General features: G+C 41.2%; 1 protein-coding gene and 1 non-coding gene across 2 annotated transcripts; both read left to right on the forward strand.

Moving 5' to 3' along the window:
- The first annotated feature begins 3,439 nt into the window (after positions 1-3,439).
- Positions 3,440-3,838, forward strand: LOC138078893 (large ribosomal subunit protein eL31-like). Its single transcript, XM_068971654.1, has one exon. It carries the CDS (start codon positions 3,456-3,458, stop codon positions 3,828-3,830), a length of 375 nt encoding a protein of 124 aa, XP_068827755.1. The 5' UTR covers positions 3,440-3,455; the 3' UTR covers positions 3,831-3,838.
- Positions 3,839-7,278: 3,440 nt separating this feature from the next.
- Positions 7,279-7,429, forward strand: LOC138079415 (small nucleolar RNA SNORA44). Its single transcript, XR_011144887.1, has one exon. It is a non-coding gene; the product is annotated as a small nucleolar RNA SNORA44 (small nucleolar RNA).
- The last annotated feature ends 19,693 nt before the right edge of the window (positions 7,430-27,122 follow it).

Genomic DNA, 27,122 nt, shown 5'->3' on the forward strand with positions numbered 1-27,122 from the left:
AGATTTTGGACTTGTCAGCCCCCACAACGGCACGAACCAATCCTTTCAAATAGATCTCTCTCAGACTCCCTATTTTCCTGTGTACCTATCTGGGATTGCTCCCATTGGTTTCACTTCTCTAGTGAACACTGACTAGCATGCTAAAGATGGAGCCATTCTCTCCCCATATGATCCTGTTAACATTCCTATCACTCTGTTAGTCTGTAACTGGATTTAAGCTATGTCTATAAACACACCAGATGCTTCCCAAGGAGAGAGATAAGCCACAGAGCTTTTTAAAGAAGTGAATCAGAACCGCCCCTTCTCTATCCCATATCCTGAGGACAGGACTCCAAAAAATATGTGCATCTAGTAATTTGGAATATCTTCTCAAAAACATTCCATTTCTCAACTTCTCTGTCATCGCGTATGTGTGCAAGAATCCCAAATGAGGATTGATTTGGAGAACAGCAGGGATCCTAACATAACTTGCAGCAATTCACTTTTATCTTGAAAATAAGGGCCTAAGGTAAGATACATGGCCTTTCCTGAGAAGAAATTAAAGGAAGGAAGAAAAGAATAGGAAGGAAAGAAAAACAATGAAAGTGTTGCCTCAGGGGGAGTCGATGTGGGAATTCACCTGAATCAATATCTAATCCTGAGATTAAGATACCATGCAGGACCTGGGCACAGCTAGAAACTGAGAGGTTCCCTAAGCTGTTGACCGAGGGGAATTTCTTCCCTTTCCCTGTCCAACTTGTTGCCACAGGGCGTGTGGAATCAGCTTTGGTCTAGAAAGCATCCCTTTGGGGCTTCAAGATTAGTCCTAGGTCTACATATTTCATTCTGTTATTTCCCATTCAAAAAGCTTACTTGTTCTTATAGCTTTAGTGATCACCTCTCTGCTACTAACTTCCAGCTCCACTCTCCAATTCTAGTCCCCTGCTCCAGCTCCCTCTAGGACGTCCAGTGTTGGTCCATTCCAAACTGGATCCTTTCTATGGTCCTAGCTTGGCTCACTCCAAATGGATGCAACCTGCCAGCTGTTGGACCTGCTTTCAAAGATTTATGCAAATCACCTTCCGTGTCCTGCCTTCAGACCACTGCTGTCTACTCTACTTTCACTGACCCCTTTTCTGCTCCACTCTTTCATATCCTCCTTTGCTCCTGCCTTTTCTTACTTTTTAACTGCAACTCAAATTTTAGATATACAGCCCATGGGTTAAATTATATAGCTCCTGCCCTCCTGGCCCCATCACCACAGCCTCCATAAAAGACATTCTCATCTTTCTCTCTGGACCAACTCTCTAGCTGGGGTTGTTTCTTACCCAGCCTCCCCACAAAGGTAAGAAGTTCAGATATACTTATAAGTCTTATCCTTTCATTTCCCAATGTCAGAATCAAGGTCATAGCTCCCTGCAATACTCCTTGCATTCCCAGTTATCTGCTTCTAACTGCCAAGGCTTGAAGCTTTAAAGAATTTTAAAATCAGACTTTCTTTTAATGCTCTAATTTCATTTAGCCTCAAACCTCAATGCCTCTGTATTTCTACTTCATTTCTCTAAATCAGGGCCTTATCCCATTCACTCAGTGGTTTCTACTCAGTCTCCCAACCTCAGTTCTTCCATCCAACCATCCTGCATATCACCACCATATTGCTGCTGCTACTGCTGCTAAGCAGCTTCAGTCGTGTCCAACTCTGTGCGACCCCATAGATGGCAGCCCACCAGCCTATCCTGTCCCTAGGATTCTCCAGGCAAGAACACTGGAGTAGGTTGCCATTTCCTTCTCCAATGCATGAAAGTGAAAGGTGAAAGTGATGTCGCTCAGTCGTGTCCGACCCTCAGCAACCCCATGGACTGCAGCCTTCCAGGCTCCTCTGTCCATGGGATTTTCCAGGCAAGAGTACTGGAGTGGGTTGCCATTGCCTTCTCCCACCACCATATTAATCTTCCTTAAATACTTCTGACATCCTGTTATCCACTTACTGTAAAGACTTTCAGGGCTCATTGTTTCCTATAGCATATGTCTCTACCTGATGCCCTGTTACAGAGGAGGGATGATGCTGAGACGGGATACAGTTAGAACTCCATCATTTATTAACATTAGCCCTAGAAGTTAGGTAAGTTAGTTAGCTTCCTTGAACCCTAGTTTTCTTATCTGTACCACAGTGATAATGTGGTACTTTAAAAAGAACTATAAGCTCCCACGTAACACTGAGATATAATTGGGGTATTAACATACTCTTTTTGTCTAGGGCTATAAGATTCCCCAAAAAGTGGTCCCCAGGCACCTAGAAGATTTCCCCTAAATTCTGGTCTTGAATTCCCAAGGAAGAGGCTCCCAGGACATATCTGGAGTGCACTGGAGTGCTTCCAGATCCTAAGTTTACTCTGTGTTAATAAAGGGGCTATAATCTGAGAAGAGGTATCTTTGGGATCAGAGATAGGATTTTTGTGATCCTCACATTCAAAGGTGGTCATTAAAGCCACTGCAAAGTGCCCAGAGTGAGTGAGGAGTTGAGAAGGGGACAGAGGGCAGAGCCTAGGGCAACACCAGCCCAGTCTAATCATTTATTAGATTTCCTAGAGCCTAGATCAGTGCCTACTGTGTAAGTAGGTACTTGATAAACATTTTAAAAATTCTTGTTATTTATTTCACATTATTTTATAACAAACTTAATATTGTTATCTGTAAGTGAACAGTATTTTACTAATATTATCACATATTCATTTAATGTTGAAATTCAGAAAGGTAGTTTTGATAATTCATGGGAATCAAAAGTTATGCTTTAGATATATTAAATTTTAGATGTTCATTGGAATCCTAAAAATATATGTTGTCTACTCAAGAGGTGATCTTATGAATTTGGAGTTGGAGAAATTTGAGTGAGAGATGTGAACTTTGGAGTCAACACCTATAATTCAGAAGATAGTATTCAAAATGATGATTTATGGATGAGATTCCAAAGGCAGAGTGTTCAGGGACTGGGCCTGGAGGTATGCCAACAGAAAAACATTTTTAAATTGCAGAGTATTAAATAGTATGCATGTGTTTCATTCATTCATTGAACCCCTCGCTCAACAGGTATTTATTAAATACCTAGAAAGGATTAGGTTGTGTGCTGGATATTGAAAATGCATTGATAATTAAAATAAACACTGCCCTGAGAACTTAGAGTTGCGGGGTGAAAGTGAAAGTGAAGTCGCTAAGTCGTGTCCAACTCTCTGCGACCCGTGGACTGTAGCCTACCAAACTCCTCCGTCCATGGGATTCTCCAGGCAAAAATACTGGAGGGGGTTGCCATTTCCTTGGGAGGTTGGAAATAGACCTTAATCAAATAATCCCAACCATACAATCACCAACATGAGAATGTATAAACTAATTGAGAGTGTCAGGGAATGCGTTTCTAAGAAAGTGATATTTACGCTAAGATCTAAAGATTAGTCGAGCTTTTCCAACCCCGGCCCTGCAGGATGGCTCCCGCAAAGAAGGGCGGCGAGAAGAAGGGCCGGTCCGCCATCAACGAGGTGGTGACAAGAGAATACACCATCAACATTCACAAGCGCATCCATGGAGTGGGTTTCAAGAAGCGTGCCCCTAGGGCACGCAAAGAAATCCGGAAGTTTGCCATGAAGGAGATGGGAACCCCGGACGTGCGCGTCGACACCAGGCTCAACAAAGCCGTCTGGGCCAAAGGGATCAGGAATGTCCCATACCGGATCCGTGTGCGGTTGTCCAGAAAACGTAATGAAGATGAAGACTCGCCAAACAAGCTCTATACTTTGGTTACCTACGTGCCCGTCACCACTTTCAAAAATCTACAGACAGTCAATGTGGATGAGAACTAATTGCTGATGGTCGAATAAAATTATTGAACTGCAAAAATAAAAAATAAAAATAAAATAAAGATTGGTCAAGTCATGGGATGCTCAATAAAGTCTTATCAGCAGTGACTGATGGCCTCTGCTAGAGGACCCAGTGATAAGACTCTGACATGGAATTTCTGGGAAAGAGGAAGCAAAGCCTTTACCAGATGCAGGATGCTAGGCAAACTTGTCCTCTTCTGTGAGTGAAGTCTAGCGGGTATTTCAAATCACTCTGTGGAGGTTGTTCTTCACTGGGTACATAAATTCGCCTTACTTAAGAAGGATAGTAAAATTAAAAACATGAGTTTGAAAATTACTTGGAAAAATATTGCAAGGCACAGACAAAGTTTAAGCCCTGTTTGCACAATTGAAAAGTTGTCCTCCTCAGTCACATACTTCAGCAGGTCTTTGGGATAATTGCAGTGCAGACCCCTGTGCTTAGAACCTGCCTAACCCAGCAGCTGGCTCCATCCTGTCTGGGGAGAACAGACACACGTTTGGCATCAGGCAAGAGACTTCCGCCTGGAGCTAATACCTCCCCTTTATATAAAACCCAGCACTGGGTGTTTACAGCCTACAATGTTATTAATTCTCTTTTCTACTTGAAGTACACAAAGCTAAGTAGGTTAAGGATTAAAGAGAGTACGTGAGAAAAGCAATTTTTCTTGTTTCACTTTTGTAATTTTAAAAGAAAATAAGGCTTAGAAAGATGGGATGGAGTTTCCCAGTAGAAACCGCAGGATCAGGTTGCAATGTAATTGTCAGTGGTAAACAATGAGCTTTGGTAGGAGCTCACCGAGTTCAGTCATTAAAAGGCTGCTTCTAGCAGTTGTTAGAACTTTCCGAGGCTTTCCATAGCCATGAAGTTATGCCCTCTAAGTATCTTTTTTTCCTCTCCTCCTTTTACACCTTGCATAAGAATGTTCTAATCATAACGTAGTACATTCAAGGATTAAAAAATGAATTATGGAAGTAAATATAAAGCATGTATGGAAAGCAGACCGTGTAGCTTATATTTATCAGCTATATTTTCATTGGCTTTTTGTTTCTTTTTTAATTTGTGTTTTCTTCTCATCTGTCTTTGAGCACATCACAAACCTTTTGGGAAGCTGTCTGTTCGTTAATCTTTCATGCTGTTTCTTAGAGCAATTTTGTATTTGGTATTTTTACATTTTATAAATGTTGAGAGGGACTGTTGCATAAAATATTAATGACTTCATATAATACAGAGCTAGGTTTTTTTTCTTTGTGTTCCCCCAAATCTCACAGGGACAGTTAAGTACCGCACCTCATGGTCTAGAGTACATCATCCCCAAACCAAAACACTTTTGCTTCATGACCATCCGTGTTCTGAAAACAGCATGTATTCAAAAGGCATGAGGCGGAAGCAAGGGAATAACAGAAGACACAAGGTAAAGTAGGAAAGGAGATAACATTGGCTGTGATCAGAGAAGAAAGGAAGAGGAAAACGGTCATTGAGACTAAAATTAGACAGGAGATTTCATAGTCTCGTATTTTTAGAGCTTTCCTAGTTTAATTCTTTTCCCAATATTTGCTGAATTTAGTATAAAGATGTTTAGCATTCACAGGGTCAGCCTGGATGCCGACTGTTTGGATGGAGCAGGTACATTCCACATAGAGTTAGCCTCTTTTTAGGAGCTGGACATGTCCATGACTTCTGTGGACAAGTAACAAAGATATATTCAAACCAGCTTCACCAAAAATGGGAAATTCACTTGAACAGATACTAAAGTATCTCCCAGTACCAAAGGCAGGAAGTCTGCTGAGGGTCCAAAGAGATGGAACTAGAAATCTTGGACCAGGGGAGCTGTTCTCTATTGGGATCCATGTGGATTTTTTCTGGTTTCTTAGCTTTATTCCTCTCACTGTCTCCATAGATTAGCTTCTCTGCTTCTTTGTGCACTGGGCCCTTCTCTTTGTCTGTTCTCTCAATTCCAGGGTCCCTGGTAAATTGATCATATTATAATATTCAAACTAAAAATGCTGGGTATAGAAAAACTTTTAGGCTCATGCCAACCAATAAATGGCCTTCCCTGGTGGCTCAGTGGTTAAGAATCTGCCTGCCAAGCAGAAGCTTCAGGTTCAATTCCTGGGTCAGGAAGATCCCCTGGAGACGGAAATGGCAACCCACTCCAGTACTCTTGCCTGGAGAATCCCATGGACAGAGAAGCCTGATGGGCTACAGTTCATGAAGTTGCAGAGAGTTGGACATGACTTAGCAACTAAACAACAACAACAACCAATGAATGGTCTCCCTCTGGATTAGATGCACCCTCTTACCCAGTCAGTTGAAGTCAGCGGAAGAAACAGGGTCACGTTACATAAATTCAACTTGAGCCATGTGGAATCCTTCTCAGAGAAGGGGGATTTGATGAGAATATCCAAAAGCTTTCTGTTACATTCTCATGCCTTAACTTTCACTTACTATTCCGTCTAGTCAAGGCTATGGTTTTTCCAGTACTCCTGTATGGATGTGAGAGTTGGACTATAAAGAAAGCTGAGCACCAAAGAATTGATGCTTATGAACTGTGGTGGAGAAGACTCTTGAGAGTCCCTTGGACTACAAGGAGATCCAACCAGTCCGTTCTAAAGGAGATCAGTCCTGAATATTCATTGGAAAGAATGATGCTGAAGCTGAAACAGTACAATTTGGCCACCTGATGCAAAGAACTGACTCACTGGAAAAGATCCTGGGAAAGATTGAAGGTGGGAGGAGAAGGGGACGAGAGAGGATGAGATGGTTGGATGATATCACCGACTCAATGGACATGAGTTTGAGTAAACTCTGGGAGTTGATGATAGACAGGGAGGCCTGGCATGCCACAGTCACAAAGAGTCAGACACCACTGAGTGACTGAACTGAACTGAACTGATTTCAGCTCAGAGGAAAACTCTAGAGGGGAGAGAGGAAGTGAGAAAGTCCTGGCTTGTCCACTGAAATTCTGACACAAATTATCCAGACACTGGCAAATATTTATTGTCAAAATAAATTTTATTGCCACAAAATAGAAAGGTGGCAATGTACTGCAGGAAAGGAAAAATAGAACGATGGTAAGCATGAATCATAATATTTAATTTCACAGTCATTTTCTTGCAATGAAATTTTAAAATTATTCTCATCTGGAAATGACTGTATACCCATACACAAATGTGTACATAACACCATCAGGAGACTTCAGGGAAATGTATGTTAAAGCCACCTTGAATACGATTCTGCACCTCTTCATGGATAAAATGAAAAGGATTGACAATTCTCTGTGAGGATGAGAGTGTGGAGAAAATAGAAACTCTCATATGTTACTGGTGGGAGTGTAAAATGGTACAACTTTGAGAACTGTTTGGTTACATAGAAACCTATACTATGATCCAGGAATTTCATCCTTAGGTTTATACTCAAGAGGAATGTCTGAAGGATATGTGCAAGAATGGTTATAGAACCTTTCTTTTTAAAAAAAAATTTTTTTAGAGATCTCTAACTTCATGCTAAGAGCAGTTTGGAGAGACTTTGACAGAACAGGTCAACATAATATCTGCAACTTCCATTCGACTTTCCTATAATATAAAACACTTTTTTCTTAATTAAAAAAAATTTAGGGATGCTGCCATGCTTGCAGGATCTTGGTTTCCCAACCAGAGGTTAAACCTGGGCCACCACATCGAAAGCACTGAGTCTTAACTATTGGACCAGCAGAGAATTCCCCAGAAGCTTTTTTCACCTCCTTTTCTTCTTCTCCCTCCCCTCTTCCTCTCTGTACTCCCCTCCTGCCCCCCACTCCACCTCCTGGGGACTGCCCAGTCAGTGGGCTGCAATTTTGATGGCTGTCGTCCTTGTGACATCATAGATGTCATCAACAGTGGCACAGTGCAATGCCCTGTTAGTTAAGAACTAAGGGAAATAATTTACCAAAGGGTTATTTGACCAGCAATGGAAAATAATTGAATAAAGGGTTATTTGACAACCAATGAAAATATAATTCATTTCCCCCCTCCCCATCCTCCTCCTCCTCCCTCCCCCCTCCCCCTCCCTCTCCCCTCCCTTTTTCCTCTCCTCCTCTTCCTTCCCACCCTTCCTCCTGCTCCTCTTCTTTCTCATTCCTCTTCCTCCTCCTCTTCTTCTGTCCCTCCTTTTCCCCTCCTCCTTCTACCATTGTTCTGTATATGAAAACTGACATTACAAAATTGTTGTCACATGAGGAATATAGTACATTTTTTTATTGCTGCCGTAACAGTACCATAAACTTGGTGGCTTGAACAATACAGAATTTATTATTTTACAGCATTGGATGTCCAAAATCCAAAATCAGTTATCACAATTAAAACCAAAGTGTTTGCAGTAGGCTCTAGGGATGAGTCAGCTTCCTTGCTTCTTGCAGTTTCTAGCTCCCATTTGCCTTCTTTGGCTCATGGAAACAATTTCTTCCCTCTTCAAAGCCAGCAATGTAGCATCTGAATTTTTTCCATCATCACATCTCTTTCTCTGATTAAACCCAGGAAAGTTTCTTTGATTTTTAGGGATTCCTGTGGTTCGATTGAGTCCACGTGTGTAATTCTGTGTAATCTTCCCCATCTCAAGGTGTATACACTTTATCACACCCTGGTTTGATTCCTGGGTTGGGGAGATTCACTGGAGAAGGGGATAGGCTACCCACTCCAGTATACTTGGGTTTCCCTTGTGGCTTAGCTGGTAAAGAATCCGCCTGCAATGTGGGAGACCTGGGTTCGATCCCTGGGTTGGGAAGATCCCCTGGAGAAGGGAAAGGCTACCCACTCTAGTATTCTGGCCTGGAGAATTCCATGGACTTTACAGGATCGCGAAGAGTCGGATATGACTGAGCAAACATCATGGGGTGACAGAAATATTCTATATCTTGATCTGAGTGTAGATGTCTGTAAAAATTAATCAAACTGAACACTCAAAAATTTTTTTTACCCATATGTAACTTACACTATGGTGAAGGTTATTATCTTCATTACATAGTTTGGCCTCAGGTCAAATAACAGGGAGGGAACACAGCCCCACCCATCAACAGAAAATTGGATTAAATATTTACTGGGCACAGCCCTGCCCATTAGAACAAGACCCAGTTTCCCCCTCAGTCAGTCTCTCCCATCAGGAAGCTTCCATAAGCCTCTTATCCTTCTCCATCAGAGGGCAGACAGAATGAAAACCACAATCACAGAAAACTAAACAATCTGACCACATGGACCACATCCTTGTCTAACTCAGTGAAACTATGAGCCATACCATGTAGGACCACCCAAGACGGACAGGTCATGGTGGAAAGTTCTGACAAAATGTGGTCCACTGGAGAAGGGAATGGCAAACTACTTCAGTATTCTTGCCTTGAGAACCTCATGAACAATATGAAAAGGCAAAAAGATAGGATACTGAAAGATGAACTCCCCAGGTTGGTAGGTGCCCAATATACTACTGGAGATCAGTAGAGAACTAACTCCAGAAAGAATGAAGAGACGGAGCCAAAGCAAAAGCAATACCCAGTTGGGGATGTGACTGGTGATGGAAGTAAAGTCTGATGCTGTGAAGAGCAATATTGCATAGGAACCTGGAATGTTAGGTCCATGAATCAAGTCAAATTGGAAGTGGTCAAACAGGAGATGGCAAGAATGAACATCGACATTTTAGGAGTCAATGAACTAAAAGGGACTGAAATGGGTGAATTTAACTCAGATGACCATTATATCTACTACTGTGGGCAAGAATCCCTTAGAAGAAATGGAGTAGCTATCATAGTTAACAAAAGACTCTGAAATCCAGTACTTGGATGCAATCTCAAAAATGACAGAATGATTTCTGTTCATTTCCAGTATCACAGTAATCCAAGTCTATGCCCTGACCAGTAACAGTGAAGAAGTTGAAGTCGAATGGTTCTATGAAGCCCTGCAAGACCTTCTAGAACTAACACCTGAAAAAGATGTCCTTTTCATAATAGAGTACTGGAATGCAAAAGTACGAAGTCAAGAAATACCTGGAGTAACAGGCAAATTTGGCCTTGGAGTACAGAATGAAGCAAGGCAAAGGTTAATAGAGTTTTGCCAAGAGAATGCACTGCAAAGGGTCATAGTAAACATCCTCTTCCAACAACACAAGAGGAGACTCTACACATGGACATCACCAGATGGTCAATACTGACATCAGATTGATTATATTCTTTGCAGCCAAAGATGAAGAAGGTCTATACAGTCAACAAAAACAAGACCAGGGGCTGACTGTGGCTTAGATCGTGAACTCCTGATTGCCAAATTCAGACTGAAATTGAAGAAAGTAGGGAAACCACTAGACCATTCAGGTATGACCTAAATCAAATCCCTTATGTTTATACAGTGGAAGTGACAAATAGATTCAAGGGATTAGATCTGATAGACATAACGCCTGAAGAACTATGGGCAGAGGTTTGTGACATGGTACAGGTGGCAGTGATCAAGACCATCCCCAAGAAAAAGAAATGCAAAAAGGCAAAATGGCTATCTGAGGAGGCCTTACAAATAGCTATGAAAAGAAGAGAAGTGAAAAGGCAAAGATGGAAAGGAAAGATATACCCATTTGAATTCAGAGTTCCAAAGAATAGCAAGGAGAGATAAGAGAGCCTTTCTCAGTGATCAATGCAAAGAAATAGAGGACAACAACAGAATGGGAAAGACTAGAGATCTTTTCAAGAAAATTAGAGGTACCAAGAGAACTTTTCATGCAAAGATAGGCACAGTAAAGGACAGAAATGGTATGGACCTAACAGAAGCAGAAGATATTAAGAAGAGGTGGCAAGAATACACAGAACTATACAAAAAAGATCTTTACCACTCGGATAATCATGATGGTGTGATCACTCACCTAGAGCCAGATATCCTGGAATGCAAAGTCAAGTGGGCCTTAGGAAGCATCACTACAAACAAAGCTAGTGCAGGTGATGGAATTCCAGTTGAGCTATTTCCTAAAAGATGATGCTGTGAAAGTGCTGCACTCAATATGCCAACAACTTTGGAAAACTCAGCAGTGACCACAGGACTGAAAAAGGTCAGTTTTCATTCCAATCCCAAAGAAAGACAATGCCAAAGAATGCTCAAGCTACTGCACAATTACACTCATCTCACACGCTAGCAAAGTAATGCTCAAAATTTCCAAGCCAGGCTTCAGCAATATGTGAACTGTAAACTTCCAGATGTTCAAGCTGGATTTAGAAAAGGCAGAGGAACCAGAGATCAAATTGCCAACATCTGTTGGATCATTGAAAAAGCAAGAGAGTTCCAGAAAAATACCTGCTTTATTAACTATGCCAAAGGCTTTGACTATGTGGATCACAACAAACTGTGGGAAATTCTTCAAGAGATGAGAATACTAGACCACTTTACTTGCCTTCTGCGAAAGCTGTATGCAGGTCAAGAAGCAACAGTTAGAACTGGACATAGAACAGACTGGTTCCAAATAGGAAAAGGAGTACGTCAAGGCTGTCTATTGTCACCCTGCTTATTTAACTTATATGCAGAGCACATTGTGACAAATGCTGGACTTTATGAAGCACAAGCTGGAATCAAGATTGCTGGGAGAAATATCAATAACCTCAGATATGCAGATGATACCACCCTTATGGCAGAAAGCGACGAAGAACTAAAGAGCCTCTTGATGAAAGTGAAGAGGAGAATGAAAAAGTTGACCTAAAGCTCAACATTCAGAAAACTTAAGATCATGGCATCTGGTCCCATCACTTCATGGCAAACAGATGGGGATGCAGTGGAAACAGTGGCCAACTTTATTTTGGGGGCTCCAATATCACTGTAGATGGTGACTGCAGCCATGAAATTAAAAGATGCTTGTTCCTTGGAAGAAAAGTTATGACCAACCTAGACAGCATATTAAAAAGCAGAGACATTACCTTGCCAGCGAATGACCGTCTAGTCAAAGCTATGCTTTTTCCAGTAGTCATGTATGAATGGGAGAGAGTTGTAGTATAAAGATAGCTGAGTGCCAAACAATTGATGCCTTTGAACTGTGGTGTTGAGGAAGACCCTTGAGAGTCCCTTCGACTGCAAGGAGATCCAACCAGTCCATCCTAAAGGGAATCAGTCCTGAATATTCATTAGCAAGACTGATCTTGAAGCTGAAACTCCAATACTTGGCCACCTGATGCGAAGAACTGACTCATTGGAAAAGACCCTGATGCTGGGAAAGATTGAAGGTGGGAGGAGAAGGGGATGACAGAGGATGAGATGGTTGAATGGCATCACTGACTCAATGGACATGAGTTTGAGTAAACTCCGGGAGTTGGTGATGGACAAGGAGGCCTGGCATGCTGCGGTTCATGGGGTCTCAAAGAGCTGGACACAACTGAGTGACTGAGCTGAACTTGAACTTACACTTAAATTTTTTTTAATTTCCATTTTGTTCTGTTCATACAGAAAGACCTTACTTGGTAGGATTTCTCCAGGGACATAGAGAATGTTTATGAGAGCTCTTTTGGTCCCTTGTGGTCCTCAAACATACTAATCTGATGCCACAACTCTCTTCTAAACATTTTGGCTTGATGAAATAAATGAACGAATAATAGTAGGACTCTCCCTTGAGTGTCGTCTGGAGGAGTGGTCTGGACGGGGAGTAGTATTTTGGTGTTTGGCAACATGGCACACAGAGGTACAGCACTTTGGCCCACATTCCATTCCAGCCTCGGGGACAATTCACGAGCAGAAAAACAGATTTCCATTGGCACGTTAGCTAGCTCAGAACCTGTCTCGACCAGAAATACTGGCAGCTCTACGTTTCTCCTCCTTTGGTTTTTGACAGGAGAATGCTTTGTGCAAGGAGATAATCAAGGGGTGCTGGAAGCAGCAGGGCTCTTCTTCATCTTCAGGGTTTTTCCCTAAGGAGCTAAGTTTATAGCATCCTTTGCGGTGCAACAGCTAAGTGCACCCAGAGGTACATAATCTCCACTCACATTCCATCCCTGCCTCTTCTGCACCATGTCATGTCCTGGACAGGCACTTGTTATGAGTTTCCAGGCCCTGGCAAGATTGAGCCTTTCTTTGTGAACCTTAGAGTGGGCCCTTTTAATTAATCTCCAAAGCATCTGGATCCTGTTTCTCAGCACAGGTTAAGTAACTAAGCTTATTGAGCCCCTCTATCTAAGCCCCATGAGAATGAGGGAGTGAACTACTTTCTGAAGGATTTGTCTCAACTCTTTAATATCTTCCTTATGTGAGTTGACAAGGTACTAGGTTCCTTTCCCAGGAGTGCATGTCACCACAGAGTGGGGGGTTATTTTAATTTCTAAAGTGGGATTGAGCAGAAGCTAGTGTGAAATCTCTTTGGGAGGAGCTGGAAGGTTTTCTCCTGTCTGTTTCCGATGGCCCTATGTTTTCCACTCCCTACATCCCTCCTTGGCTTCTTTCTCATTTTCTCTGTGTTCTTTCTCTGGAACACCCTTCCTACTTTTGAGCTGAACTTTGCTGATTCTTTCCCATCAGTTATATCTCCTAACACCCGTCCCTGTGGCCTCACTGTTCTTGTGGGACAGCTAGATCGGACCACCCCACACTCTACACACTTATTTCCCCTCCTCTCCCCTGCCTCCTTTGCAGTTTGACTAAAGTGCAGAGAATTTTAAGGGCCATTTACATTGACATCTTCATTTGTTGACACATCTATTTTGTTAGAATAGAAGCACAGCAATCTGTTTTTCATTTTAACCAAAATGTACCAGCAAGATTGGTTATACCTTCTTTGCATGTCTTCCAGTTAGCTTAAGGAGTTTCAGGTGTACAACAAAGCGATTCTGATATATACACACATTCCAGATTATTTTCCATTACGGGTTGTTACAAGATACCGAATATAGTTCTTTGGACTGCTAAGTCACTTCAGTCGTGTCCGACTCTGTGCAACCCCATAGACGGCAGCCCACCAGGCTCCCCCGTCCCTGGGATTCTCCAGGCAAGAACACTGGAGTGGGTTGCCATTTCCTTCTCCAATGCATGAAAGTGAAAAGTGGAAGTGAAGTTGCTCAGTCATGTCCAACTCCCAGCAACATATGGACTGCAGCCTACCAGGCTCCTCTGTCCATGGGATTTTCCAGCAAGAGTACTGGAGTGGGTTGCCATCTTGTTGCTTATCTATTTTATACATAATTTTTTGTATCTGTTAATCCTATACCACTAATTTATCCCTTCCCCCTCTCTTTCCCCTTTGGTAACCATAAATTTATTTTTCAATGTCTGTGAGTCTGTTTCTGTTTCATATATAGATTCATTTGTATCACTTTTTAGACATAACATATAAGTGATATCATATATTTGTCTTTCTCTGACTTACTTCACTAAATACAATATTCTCTAGGTCCATCCATGTGGCTGAAAATGGCAATATTTCGTTCTTTTTCTATGGCCGAGTAATATTCCATTCTTTATATATGTGCCACAACTTCCTAAGCCAATTGTCTGTTGATGAACACTTTGATTGCTTCTTGGCTTTTTGTAAATAGTGCTGCTATGAATACTGAGGTGCATGTATCTTCTTTGATTTAGAGTTTTTTTTGTCTTTTCCAGATATATGCCCAGGAGTGGGATTACTAGATCACATGGTATTTCCATTTTTAGTTTTTTAAGGAACCTGCACACTGTTGTCCATAGTGGCATCACCAATTTACATGCTCACCAACAGTTTAGAAGGGTTCCCCTTTCTCCACACTCTAACGAGTGTTTTTATGTTAGTTCCTTAGCTGGAAATTTTCCATGTTTTTGACTTTTCTTTTAATTTAGAAATTTTAAGCAAATACAAAAGTACCGTAAACTCCCATGGGTCTATCACCCAACTTTAATAATTACCTATAACTTGTCATTCTTGCTTTATTTATCCACCACACACATTTTTGTTTTCTGCAGTGCTTTAAAGCAAATCCCAAATACCACTTGATTTCCCTTGTTCATATTTCAATGCATTCACTGAACCGTAACATTCACAAAGAAATCCAAAGGTAGACGATATAAGACAACCATTAAAAATGTTCATAAAACTGTCCATTTTTATTGGTAAATTTCTTTGGAAGGGTAAAGAGCCAATTTATTTACAGGATAAGAAAGTTGCATTGTGTTTCATATTCTTATAGCACCTCAGAGATAGGAATTCATGATAAAAGGCATCTATTTTTCTGCTAGCATTTATTCTTAGTGTTTCCCAGGTATATCCACTTACCGCATGTTCTTACTCTTCTTAAGACCTATGGACAGGAACAAAAAAATGACACTTCAAATAATAAGTGAGATGGAAGATGGCCACCACACATTGTGCTCTGTGGTTCACAACCAGTAGGGCAACTTATTTAGAAGTCTAAAATATCTTCGTTTTTGAAACGTCAAGCTCACCCAGTGCCAAATGGTTATTTGATGTTACAGCATTCAAACAAACCAGAGACAATGGGAGGCACCATGCATCAGTAGGTCAGAAAGCATAAGGATGGCAGCTTTTCTGTAGGGTGTATTTTCATTTCTCTACTCTTTGTGCTTCCTTTTCCACTTGAGGGGAACCGTTTATTAATCAGTCCTGGGGTCCCCAAATGAAAGCCTTGTTAGCTTAGATTCTTCTGAGTTTTATGAAGAGAGCCAGAGAGGTCTCAATGGTTTCTACTGGAAAACAATGTTTTTCTCTGTGTGAATTCCTTCCTCTTGGAGGGCATTTGTTAGCCGGAATCTGGGAGCTGGGCCCTGGCTTGCCTCATTGCAGCTCTTCCTTTGAGGGCAGGGCTAGTAGAGAATGACCGATCTTCATAAGAAGTCTGGGGCCAATGGCTGAGTGTGGTGGGTTCAACTTACAATATGTGACGGTGGCAGGTCCCAATATGCCTGTATGGGAAGGGCTTCAAAGACAATCATCTGAGGGTCTGTCTCAAAATTGGGTTTGTCTAGTACTTTATGTAAAATGCGGGAAACGTCAACTGTTCATATCAGGAACTGGGGACACTGAAGGATTTCTGGGGGGAACAGGGAGATTTAAGGCCCTGCCACCATCCTGCCTGCGTGTGAGTGGAATCCCATCATCTCTTCTCTTCACCTGGTTTCTATAGCAAACTTTCTTCCAGTTGTTTCTCTCTCAGAAGTCTTAGATGAGCTTTGCTTATGAATAAAGCCATAGAGAGGCATGACCATTATTACCATTATTATTAATTTACATATACACTGCTTATTTTCAATAATTTGAGGCAGCCCAGAATATCCCATTCTCCTCAGCTAATGTTCTTAGCATTGACTTATAATCTGTGTGCATAGATCTCATCGATAGAACTAATTCAGCGTCACTCATCACCCACAAGATAAACTTTCTTTGATTTAGCAGTATTTGAAGCAATCAGAAGGGTCTATCTTATTTTCCATTTTTCTTTCTATATTTTCCATCAGGAAGATCATCACCTAAAAACAGAGTTTTTAACTTGAGAATGGGCATCAGGAGGGTCTGTGGATCTCCTGAAATTGTAGGTAGAGTTTATTGAGTAAGGAGTTTTTTGGGAGAACCCACATTTTTATCATTAAATTCTCACACAATTCCATCCCACCAAAAGGTTAGGTTTCACTCTTTATTAGGCGATGGCACCCCACTCCAGTACTCTTGCCTGGAAAATCCCATGGACGGAGGAGCTTGGAAGGCTGCAGTCCATGGGGTCGCTGAGGGTCAGACACGACAGAGCGACTTCACTTTCACTTTCATGCATTGGAGAAGGACATGGCAACCCACTCCGGTGTTCTTGCCTGGAGAATCCCAGGAATGGGGGAGCCTGGTGGGTTGCTGTCTCTGGGGTCGCACAGAGCTGGACACGACTGAAGTGACTTAGCAGCAGCAGGTGGAATTTAGGAAAAACTCAGAAATTCTTCCTTCACTACCTTCAATACAGGTCTCCACTATTTAGTCAGCATTGTCCCATTACTCTGGACAAACTGGAAAGTGAGTCATCTGTGTTTGGACCCAGCTTTTCTGTTTCGTTGTTAGAGTGACAGGAATCCTAAAAGGCCCCCCTTGTTAATGCTGTTAGAAAAGCCACGTATCAGCTGTGAAAAGCTGAATTTGATTCACTCCCAAGGGCCTGTCAAAATCTCTTGCTGAGCCCAGTTTCAGAAGCACTATATATGAATTTAATGACAGAATGTCTACCCGATGTAGGTGAACTGTAAAAGGCTGGTTTACTTCGTCCCTTTTATGATCCATGGATATCAAACATGTTGTATTTTTAGCAACATGGTCATGTGAACTCATTCCAACTGTCATTTTACATAAATGTAAAATTTTCTTTTACCAAATACAGACATAGTGAGTATGCCAGCAATGTCCCTGACCTACTTGGGCAGAAGAACAGCGTTTTAAAAATTATCCATGATAATATTCACCTCCATAGATACAAATAGTAGAGAAGTAAGTATCATTAGAGACAACAACCTTTTAATGATAGGAAAGGCTTTTCATCTGAAAAAGCTGACATATAGGAATATGTAATTAGTGCATTATCAAGTTATATAATTTATCTTTAGAGTAGGTATTGTAAAACCTAGGCTTTCAGATTTCCAATTCTGCCTTGATGTGGTTTTAATTTTTTAATTTTCTGCTTCGTATTTCTTGAATTTTTGTTGTTATTGAACTCTGAATATAAAAAGGGCACTTGATCACCATCCTTCTGAACATCTTTTCAAAACGTAACTTTAGCACTCACAATCAAAAACCTCCAAAACCTTGGAAAATTGCTGTTAACAAACTTCAGTGGGTTCTGAATTTATAGTGTTGCAACATGGATTTATTTTTTTAATTAAATAGAATACAAAAAATAAGAGGGCATCATACATAGTAAGCATTATTTTATGAAAATTTTAAGTTATGTATATGCTTGTGCTTTGGTGGAGGTATGTTGGTAAATGTTTAACAGCTAGCTCTCTAGTTCATAAATCTGTTATAAATTACTGATATGCATCACTTTCAATTTACAACTAATAATAAAAATACGTACTCTTTATTGTGAATTTCATACAGCCAATTGATTTTCACAGAATGCTTTCACTGAATTTTGCCTAACTTTATCTGCAATCAACCTGTGGTTGTGATTCAACTCTAATTAGACAAAATCAACTGTGAACAAATACTTGATTTCTATCTGATTCAGCAAAGAAGTCATTAACATTACTGATGAATGAGTGTCTGCTGCAATGAATGTTAATTGATATTTTCACTTACACTAATAAGACGAAAGTGAACTAGTGTGTCAGAACTTCACTAGTTCATCAGTCACATGAGTAAATCTTTATTAACTCAGATCATAATTTTCACATACTTGTAAATATTTCCTCAATTGTTTGGTGCTATTCACAGTGTAACAGCAGCAGACACTTTAAAATTCAATCTGCCTAATATTTTCTCCATCATTTTCATAAGTAGACTATTAACAAAACAATAAATCAATCCCTGATTTATAATGTTGCCAGTTTCCATGGTGTAAATATTCGCACCATGGTCGTCTCAAGCCACCCCAGTGACAGCGCAAGACGCAGAACTGGGAAAAATTACTTAGCACATTATATGGTATTTCTATCACACATGTGCTGGAGACATAACCTCATGGACAGAGAGAATAGTTAAGTAGTACAATAGTTAGGAAGTGGTGAGTTTTTAGTATTTATTATCTTTGCTTTTAACCACATATTTAACCACATATTTATTTCACTTAATTTTTAATAATGACTGTTTAATAACCAGCTTACAATATTTATGACAATCTGCTCTCGTAAACCTACATAAACTGGCTCCAGCATACCACTGGCAAATGTAGTTAAAAACAAGTCCAACAAACACCACTCCAAAAACCTACTGCTGGTGCTGCCACATATACTCTCCGTGGCCAGGTGGTTTGGCATTGACCTTCATGGAATTATCTATGTATTAGAAAAGAACTATAAATCTGGCCATTTCCCTCATCTTCCTGCATATTCTTTGGTGTTTGATTCCTTTACACCTAAATTCAGATGTTTCTCTTTGATTTGCTTTTAGTTTAGGAGAATTTTACCCAAACATTCCAGCTCAGACTCTTTATTTAAGGCTTGTTTCCACAATGATTTTTTTTTTTTTTAATCAAACCCAAGAAATTGGAAAGCCCAGTGATCCTGGCTATTTATTTATTTATGGCCACATACCTTGTGGGATCTTAGTTTCCTGACCAAGTATTGAACCCAGGTCCTCAGGCAGTGAAATCTCAGTCTTAATCACTGGACTACCAGGGAATTCCCCACAAAGCCAGTGCACTGGGACAACCCAGAAGGATGGGCTGGGGAGGGAGGTGGAGTGGGGTTCAGGACGGGGAGAACACATGTACACCCGTGGCTGATTCATGTCAGTGTGTGGCAAAAACCACCACAATATTGTAAAGTAATTAGCCTCCAATTAAAATAAATTAATCAATTATTAAAAAGATTTTAAATCTAGAGATGAACAACTAGAATTCCTTAGGTCTGACTTGAAAGGGGCCCTTGGTTGTACTTGGTAATCCTGTTTCCCCTCCTTTTCTCTGAGATGACTATTTACCACTTTCTCCTCTTTTCTCAACCATCTCCCCCTCTCTTCACAAGCCAGAGGTACCAGAGGTTACCATAGTTAATATTTTGATATAGCCTTCCAGCTTTTCCTGTATGGATATAGACTTTTAAATGAGCTCATAATGTACAAGGATTGTGCCTATTAAAAAATAATATATAATCTGTAGTTTCTTTACTAAATAATAATAGCTAATATTTATTGAATGTTTGCTGTACAGCTACTACTACCTTGTGTGAATGTGTAAGTTATAGAATATCGATTTGAAATGAATGGATTTTGGCACACCTAACCTACAGTCCGGGCTTCCCTGGTAGCTCAGCTGGCAAAGAACCCACCTGCAATGCAGGAGACCCTGGTTTGATTCTTGGGTAGGGAAGATCCTCTGGAGAAGGGATAGTCTACCCATTCCAGTATTCTTGGGCTTCCCTTGTGGCTCAGCTGCTACAGAATCTGCCTGTAATGCAGGAGACCTGGGTTCAACCCCTGGGTTGGGAAGATCCCCTGGAGAAGGGAAAGGCTACCCTCTCCAGTATTCTGGCCTGCAGAATTCCACAGACTACAGTCCATGGGGTCACAAAGGGTTGGACACGACTGAGTGACTTGCACAACCTACAGTCCAGATGGTTTACGATGTCATGGAGGCACCAGGTCCTCTGTTTTTAGCTACTTGACACAAAGCTGGCTTCATTATTTGAGTGGTTTTCCCCTTACTCATAGTTGCAGCAGCAGACTGCTACGCTTCTTTGTTCACATCCAGCCATGGTCAGAGAGATTGACTATGTATAGCTTCTTTCTAGAAGATTAAAAGAAGGTTCTTCTCATGTCTTATGAGCACAACTTGGCTGAGGTCTGTCTGTTCTTGGATAACCACTGATGTGCAGGATGGGAATACCAAGATTAGCTTAGACCTGCAGCAAGAGGAGGGTGGGTGTGGAGGAGTTGCCATCGGCCCTTCCCATGGCATGTGTACGTGCCAAGTATTTTCAGTCATGTCTGACTTTTTGCAACCCAGTGGACTGTAGCCCACCAGGCTCCTCTGGCCATGGAATTCTCCAGGCAAGAAGACTGGAATGGGTTGTCATTCCCTTCTCCAGGGGATCTTCCTGACCCAGGGATCAAACCCAGGTCTCATTTCTCCTGCACTGGCAGGCAGGTTCTGTTAGCCCCACCTGAGAAGCCCCTTTTGCTGGCACTTGAGATCATTTTCAATGGTACCCTGTCACCCACTTTTCTTACTTAACAGTATCTTATTAACTTTTTCCAATTTTTCTTCTAAATTATGGTTTGTAATAATTGCATTATTTGCTTATTCAATATAATTGACATCTGACCTCTCACTCATGGAATCTGACAGAGGTGTGACATAGTGTGTATTAAAAAATAAATAATTTTAAAGAGTAATAGTAGCTAATATCTTACAAGCCTTTATTACTTGCCAAGAATTATGCCAACAACACTGAGTGCATTATTGTCAGTAACCTCCTTACTTCCCAATCTTGACTTCAATCCTGACTCACCCCAGGCTAGCTCCAGCCCCACCATTCCATGGTGCAGTGTTTAATAAAGTCAGGCTCCATATTGCTAAGTCCAGTGGTCGCTGCTCTGTCCCCACTCGCCTCCATCTTTCAGTAGAGTTCAGCAATCTGCTCCCTGAAAAACTGAGCTCTTCTGTCTTTCAAGATCCCACACACTTGTGATTTTTCTCTTGTTCACTGGCCACACTGGCTCAGTTTTATCTCTAAATGTTGTTGGTCCCAGGCCCTGTTCTCCATCTATCTACGGTCTCTCCCTAGGTGATTCTCCCTTCTTTCTGTTGATGCTTTCCAAATTTATACCTCCAGATAGGACATTTTTCCTCAACTTCAGATTGTCTAACAGCCCACCATGTCCACATGTCTGCTGAGACACCTAGAAGGCATCTCAAAGTATTATGACCAAGGCAGAATTTTGGATTTCTCCCCCTCACTCTCCCAGTTCTTCCTTCCCCAGTCTTCCTAATTTCAGTAAATGATAGCCCAAATGATCACTCAAAGTCCTCTTAGGAGCGAAAATCTCATCAGCTGTTTGAGCAGAGAATTATTAAATAGGTATAAAATTGTTAACTAGAAAGTAGGTATAAAGTTGCTAACTGAAAGGATAAAAAGAGGACCCTAAGATATGGTGGAGACATCAATGCAGAAACATCTGTGGCCCTGAGGACTGAAAACAGAGAAGAGACTAAAAGCATTAACGTTTAGAAATGTAGAGGAGGGATTCCCTGCAGAACTAGAACTCTGACCTCTGAGTAGGGGCTGCTTCTTGGCTGGTGCTGCTATCTCTCCAAGGAGGGTACAGAGAAGGTAGCTCTGCAAAGGCTGGAAAACCTGTGACCTGGATTCAACTGCTGCTACTGTAAGGAAGAGCAAGTGCCAGTGAAAGAAGCTTTGGTAGGATGATGCACTCAAAAACAGGAGGCAGAGGGGAAGAGCAAGCCTTCCATCTCCCTGAGCACCTGCAATTGTCAGGGCCTGGTGAGAGCCAGCTGGCAAAGCAGAGAAGTAGTTTGCATACTCTCAGCCCCAGCATCACAAAGCAGAGTACAGAGGAGAAATTTGGATCTAAAGACAAGAAATAACCTAATAACTATCACAGCCATCTGCCAGGGACTGATCATTGCTTTCTCTTTCTATGTTTTGTATCCAATCCATCACCACATCCTAAAAGTTCTGCCTTCGAAATATCTTCTACATCAGCTTGCTTCTCTCCATCCAGACACTGTCACCCTTTAGCCCAAAGCACCATCATCAAGGGTGGATGAGTGCTATGGTCATCCTGGTATTGCTCACTCCTCGCTTCCTGAAATGTGTCTTCTCACGGCAACCTGAAAGTTCTTTTTGAAAGAATTATTTATTTTTTTATTTTGGCTGGGCTGGGTGTTCGTTGCTGTATGCAGGCTCTGTCTAGTTGCGGTGAGCAGAGGCTCCTCTTTGCTGTAGTGCTCAGGTGTCTCATCGTGGCGGCTTCTGTTGTTGCAGAGCATGCCTTGTGGAGCTCAGGCACGCAGGCTTCAGTAGTTGTAGCATACAGGCTGACGTAGTTGGGGCTACAGGCTTTTAGTTGCCCGCAGCATGTGGAATCTTCCCAGATCAGAGCTCAAACCCATGTTTTGGCAGGTGAATTCTTATCCACTGTGCCACCACGGAAGTCCTGGATGATCTTCTTAAAACACAGATTTTGGCGTAGCTTCCTGTGGCATGTAGAATAAACCCAAATGCCTCCCCACAGTCTGGATTGCCTCTCTCTCTTGGTCTTCTATCACTCTAGTCACACTGGCCTTCTTTCTTCCTTGAACCTGCCAAGCTGCATCCAGCCTCAGGCATTAATCTCACTCTTCCCTCTGCCTGAACCTTACCCTACCCTCACCCTCTTCACGGAACTGGCTCCTTATCATTCACACCTCAGTTTCAGTATCCCTTCCTCAGAGAAGTGCACGCTTGTGCGCTCAGTCGTGTCTGGTGTCTGTGATCCAGAGAACTGTAGCCTGCTAGGATCCTCTGTCTGCGGGAGTTCCTAGGCAAGAATACTGGTGTGGGTTGCCATTCCTGTTCCAAGGGGTCTTCCCATGCCAGGAATCGAACTTTGGTCTTCTGTGTCTCCTGCATTAGCGGACAGACGCTTTATCACTGCACCACCTGAGGAGGGCTCTTCCTCTAAAGTAATGCCCTTTTCCCTGGAATGAAAGCCTGAGAGGACAGGGACATTGCTTGATTTATCCCTTGGTCCCTTAGCAGCTGGGACAAATGCCTGGCAAGTAGAAGAAATTAATTAATGTTTGTTCATTTATGAATTTCATTTAGTTCGCAGAACAATGTTTCGCCATTATACAGATGATAAAATAAGGATTAAAAAAGGGTAACTAAAACCGTCCAGTGGCAGGATCAAAAACAAATTTTTTTAAGCCTATGTAAGTCTAACTACAGCCTAAACTCAGCTTTTAGACTACATCTTAATATTTAATTTGTACATATAAAACCTAGATTATATGCTTCTCCAAAAGAACTATAGTTTAGATAAAATTTTCTCTTTATCTCCTAAGAAAAATACCCATTAACTTTTCACGGTCATCTGCTGTACTGTGAAACAAGATTTTTCATTGTAAATTCTGAAAGCCGTGACAGGAACTGACAACTAGCTTTTTTTAATGAGCGAGGTGGATTATCTTAAGAAGATAAAATTTTTCTTAATGCTACTATCCATGAATAGGTTTTAGGAACGAATACCATAGGTGATATAAGTCTTTCTTTTTGAAAAAGAAAACCAAGTGTTGGATTCCAATTAGTAAATGGAACAAAGTTGATTCATCCAAGCTTTCATTTCAAATTTTTCTGCTGATCTGAGTTAGGTGCTCAGAGTCGAACTGATTCCCTTTCTCTGTCATTATGCTTTAGGTCACACAATGAAGTAAGAAAAAAATCTCAGATCTGGTATCACTTTAAAAATTCAAGTTATTACTCTGGAAGGGTTTTCACAGAGGTAGAATCAGCATTATCTCAAATTTTCCATGAGTGTGCCAAACATAGTGAAAAGATGCTGAGAAATATTTCCATCAGAGAACCATTCTGGGGAAATGGAGCTATGGGTGTTTCCCTTTGCCCCCGGCTCTAAAGCCCTTCTAAACAGGTTCATTTTACTTCCTTAGGTATTAGCTAGAATCAGACTGGAAAATCTCTACAAGATGAAATAGCAATGTGTTCGTAAATTATGGGATAATTTTCCTGTGCTTTAAGCGTTTAAAGGATTTACATGACTTAGCCATGAGCAAATATTTCCAGCTATGGGCTACCCTCATTACCTTACCTCTTGTTAAGCTGACAGTCCTTGAGATTGCCAAGATTTCTCACCAATAGATATCTAATTTGCACAGTTCCTCACTTTCAAGTAATTTCTTCTACCAGAAGTTAGCTAAAGAGAAGTGGCAAGCAAGGAAGACTGAGATGCACTTAACGAGACACATGGCAAAATAAATTCTGTTTCTGTCAGGAAGAAACGATACTGCGTGTTGCACATGTTCTGATTTCCAAACCTGTTTAAAAATTTCCTGGCCTTGTGCCTAGCAGTGGCAAAAGGTATAGGATGGCAAAACTGTCTTATAATCCTCCTGCAGGACTGTGCTTATCCTGAAGTTCAGTCGTGGATTTGGTCTTTTTTTCATTACGTGGCCAATGTTTTCATTACAACACGAAGAGCCGATAACTCTGGTATTCTCATACCCTAATGCCAGGATTAGAACAGGGTAGGCATTGTTACCTTGTTCTTATGTCTTCCTAGAAAACACTACACTACAGGCTTTCACCTTATCAGATTGGCAAAGAATAAAAGTCTCCCAGTACTGACTGATGACAAGGATGGAGAACAATGAGAACATTCATACCTGCTGATGGAAATATAAATTGGTCAATACCCTTGGAAATCAACTTGTCCATATTTAGAATAGTTGAAGATATATACGACCTCAGAGCTAGCAATACTCCTTCTAGGAATAAACCCTGAACATTAATGTAAGGAATCACTTACAAGAATGTTCATTACAGCCTTATTGATAATTGTAAAAATTGGAAACAGGGCAGATTTCCATTGAAAGTAAAATAAAATTGTGATGTATTTAACACAATAGACTATAGCAGTTAATGAACTTGTTAGTGCTGCATGTTTTAACATGGGTGCATCTTTAAAATATAATGTTATAAAAAGCAAGTTGCAAAGTGATGTGTACAGTATGATACTATTTATATTACATATAAAAGCATGTAAAACAATCATCTGTGCTGTTTACAATTATGTACACATTGTATAATCATAAGGGATTTGATGTAGGTCATACCTGAATGGCCTAGTGGTTTTCCCTACTTTCTTCAATTTAAGCCTGAATTTTGCAATGAGGAGCTCAGGATCAGAGCCATAGTCAGCTCCAGGTCTTGTTTTTGCTGACTGTATAGAACTTCTCCATCTTCAGCTGCAAAGAATATAATCAATCTGATTTCAGTATTGACTATCTGGTGATAATCCATGTGTAGAATCATCTCTTGGGTTATTGGAAAATGGTGTTTGCTATGACGAGCATGTTCTCTTGGCAAAACTCTGTTAGCTTTTGCCCTGCTTCATTTTGTACTCCAAGGCCAAACTTGTCTGTTATTCCACGTATCTCTTGACTTCCTACTTTTACGTTGCAATCCTCTATGATGAAAAGGGCATCTTTTTTTGGTGTTAGTTCTAGAAAGTCTTGTAGGTCTTCATGGAACCAGTCAACTTCAGCTTCTTCATCAGTGGTTGGGGCATAGACTTGGATTACTGTGATGCTGGAAACAAACTGAGAACATTCTGTTGTCTTTGAGATCGCACCCCAGTACTACATGTAGGACTTTTATTAACTATAAGAGCTGCTCCATTTCTTAAACCATCCCAAAGAAAAAGAAATTCAAGAAGGCAAAGTGGGTCTTCAGTTCAGTTCAGTTGCTCAGTCATGTCCGACTCTTTGCGACCCCATGAATCGCAGCACGCCAGGTCTCCCTGTCCATCACCAACTCCTGGAGTTCACCCAGATTCACGTCCATCGAGTCAGTGATGCCATCCAGCCATCTCATCCTCTGTCGTCCCCTTCTCCTCTTGCCCCCAATCCCTCCCAGCATCAAAGTCTTTTCCAATGAGTCAACTCTTTGCATGAGGTGGCCAAAGTACTGGAGTTTCAGCTTTAGCATCATTCCTTCCAAAGAAATCCCAGGGCTGATCTCCTTCAGAATGGACTGGTTGGATCTCCTTGCAGTCCAAGGGACTCTTCAAGAGTCTTCTCCAACACCACAGTTCAAAAGCATCAATTCTTTAGGAACTTACAAATAGCTGAGGAAAAAAGCGAAGTGAAAGGAGAAAGGGAAAGATATACCCATCTAAATGCAGAGTTCCAGAGAATAGCAAGGAGAGATAAGAAGTCTTTCTTAAATGAACAGTTCAAAGAAATAGTGAAAAACAATAGAATGGGAAAGACTAGAGATCACTTCAAGAAAATTGGAGATACCAAGGGAACATCTCACACAAGAATGAGCATGCTAAAGGATAGAAATGGTAAGGACCTAACATTAGGTTAGGACCTAACAAGAAATTAAGAAGAGGTGGCAAGAATACACAGAAAAACTATACAAAAAAGCTCTTAATGACCCGGATAACCACAACGGTGTCACTCACTTAGAACAAGACATCCTGGAGTGTGAAGTTAAGTGGACTTTAGGAAGCATTACTATGAACAAAGCAAGTGAAGGGGATGGAATTCCAGCTGAGCTATTTCAGATCCTAAAAGATGATGCTATCAAGATGCTGCACTCAATAATATGCCAGCAAATTTGGAAAGCTCAGCAGTGGCCACAGGACTGGAAAAGGTCAGTTTTCATTCTAATCCCAAAGAAGGGCAATGCCAAAGAATGTTCACACTACTATGAAATTCATCCATTTCACACACTAGCAAGGAAGGATTATGCCCTGAATCCTTCAAGCTAGGCTTCAGCAGGACATGAACAAAGAACTTCCAGATGTGCAAGTTGGATTGAGAAAAGGCAGAGGAAGTAGAGATCAAACTGCCAACATTCCTTGGATCAAGGAGGAGGCAAGGGAATTCCAAAAAACATCTACTTCTGCTTCACTGACTATGCTAAAGCATTTGACTG

The sequence above is a fragment of the Capricornis sumatraensis genome, chromosome 4, assembly GCF_032405125.1.
Source record: "Capricornis sumatraensis isolate serow.1 chromosome 4, serow.2, whole genome shotgun sequence".
NCBI lineage: Eukaryota > Metazoa > Chordata > Mammalia > Artiodactyla > Bovidae > Capricornis > Capricornis sumatraensis.

Excerpts from the sequence above, each read along its gene's own strand:
- LOC138078893 (XM_068971654.1), top strand. The coding sequence starts at position 3,456 with ATGGCTCCCGCAAAGAAGGGCGGCGAGAAGAAGGGCCGGTCCGCCATC.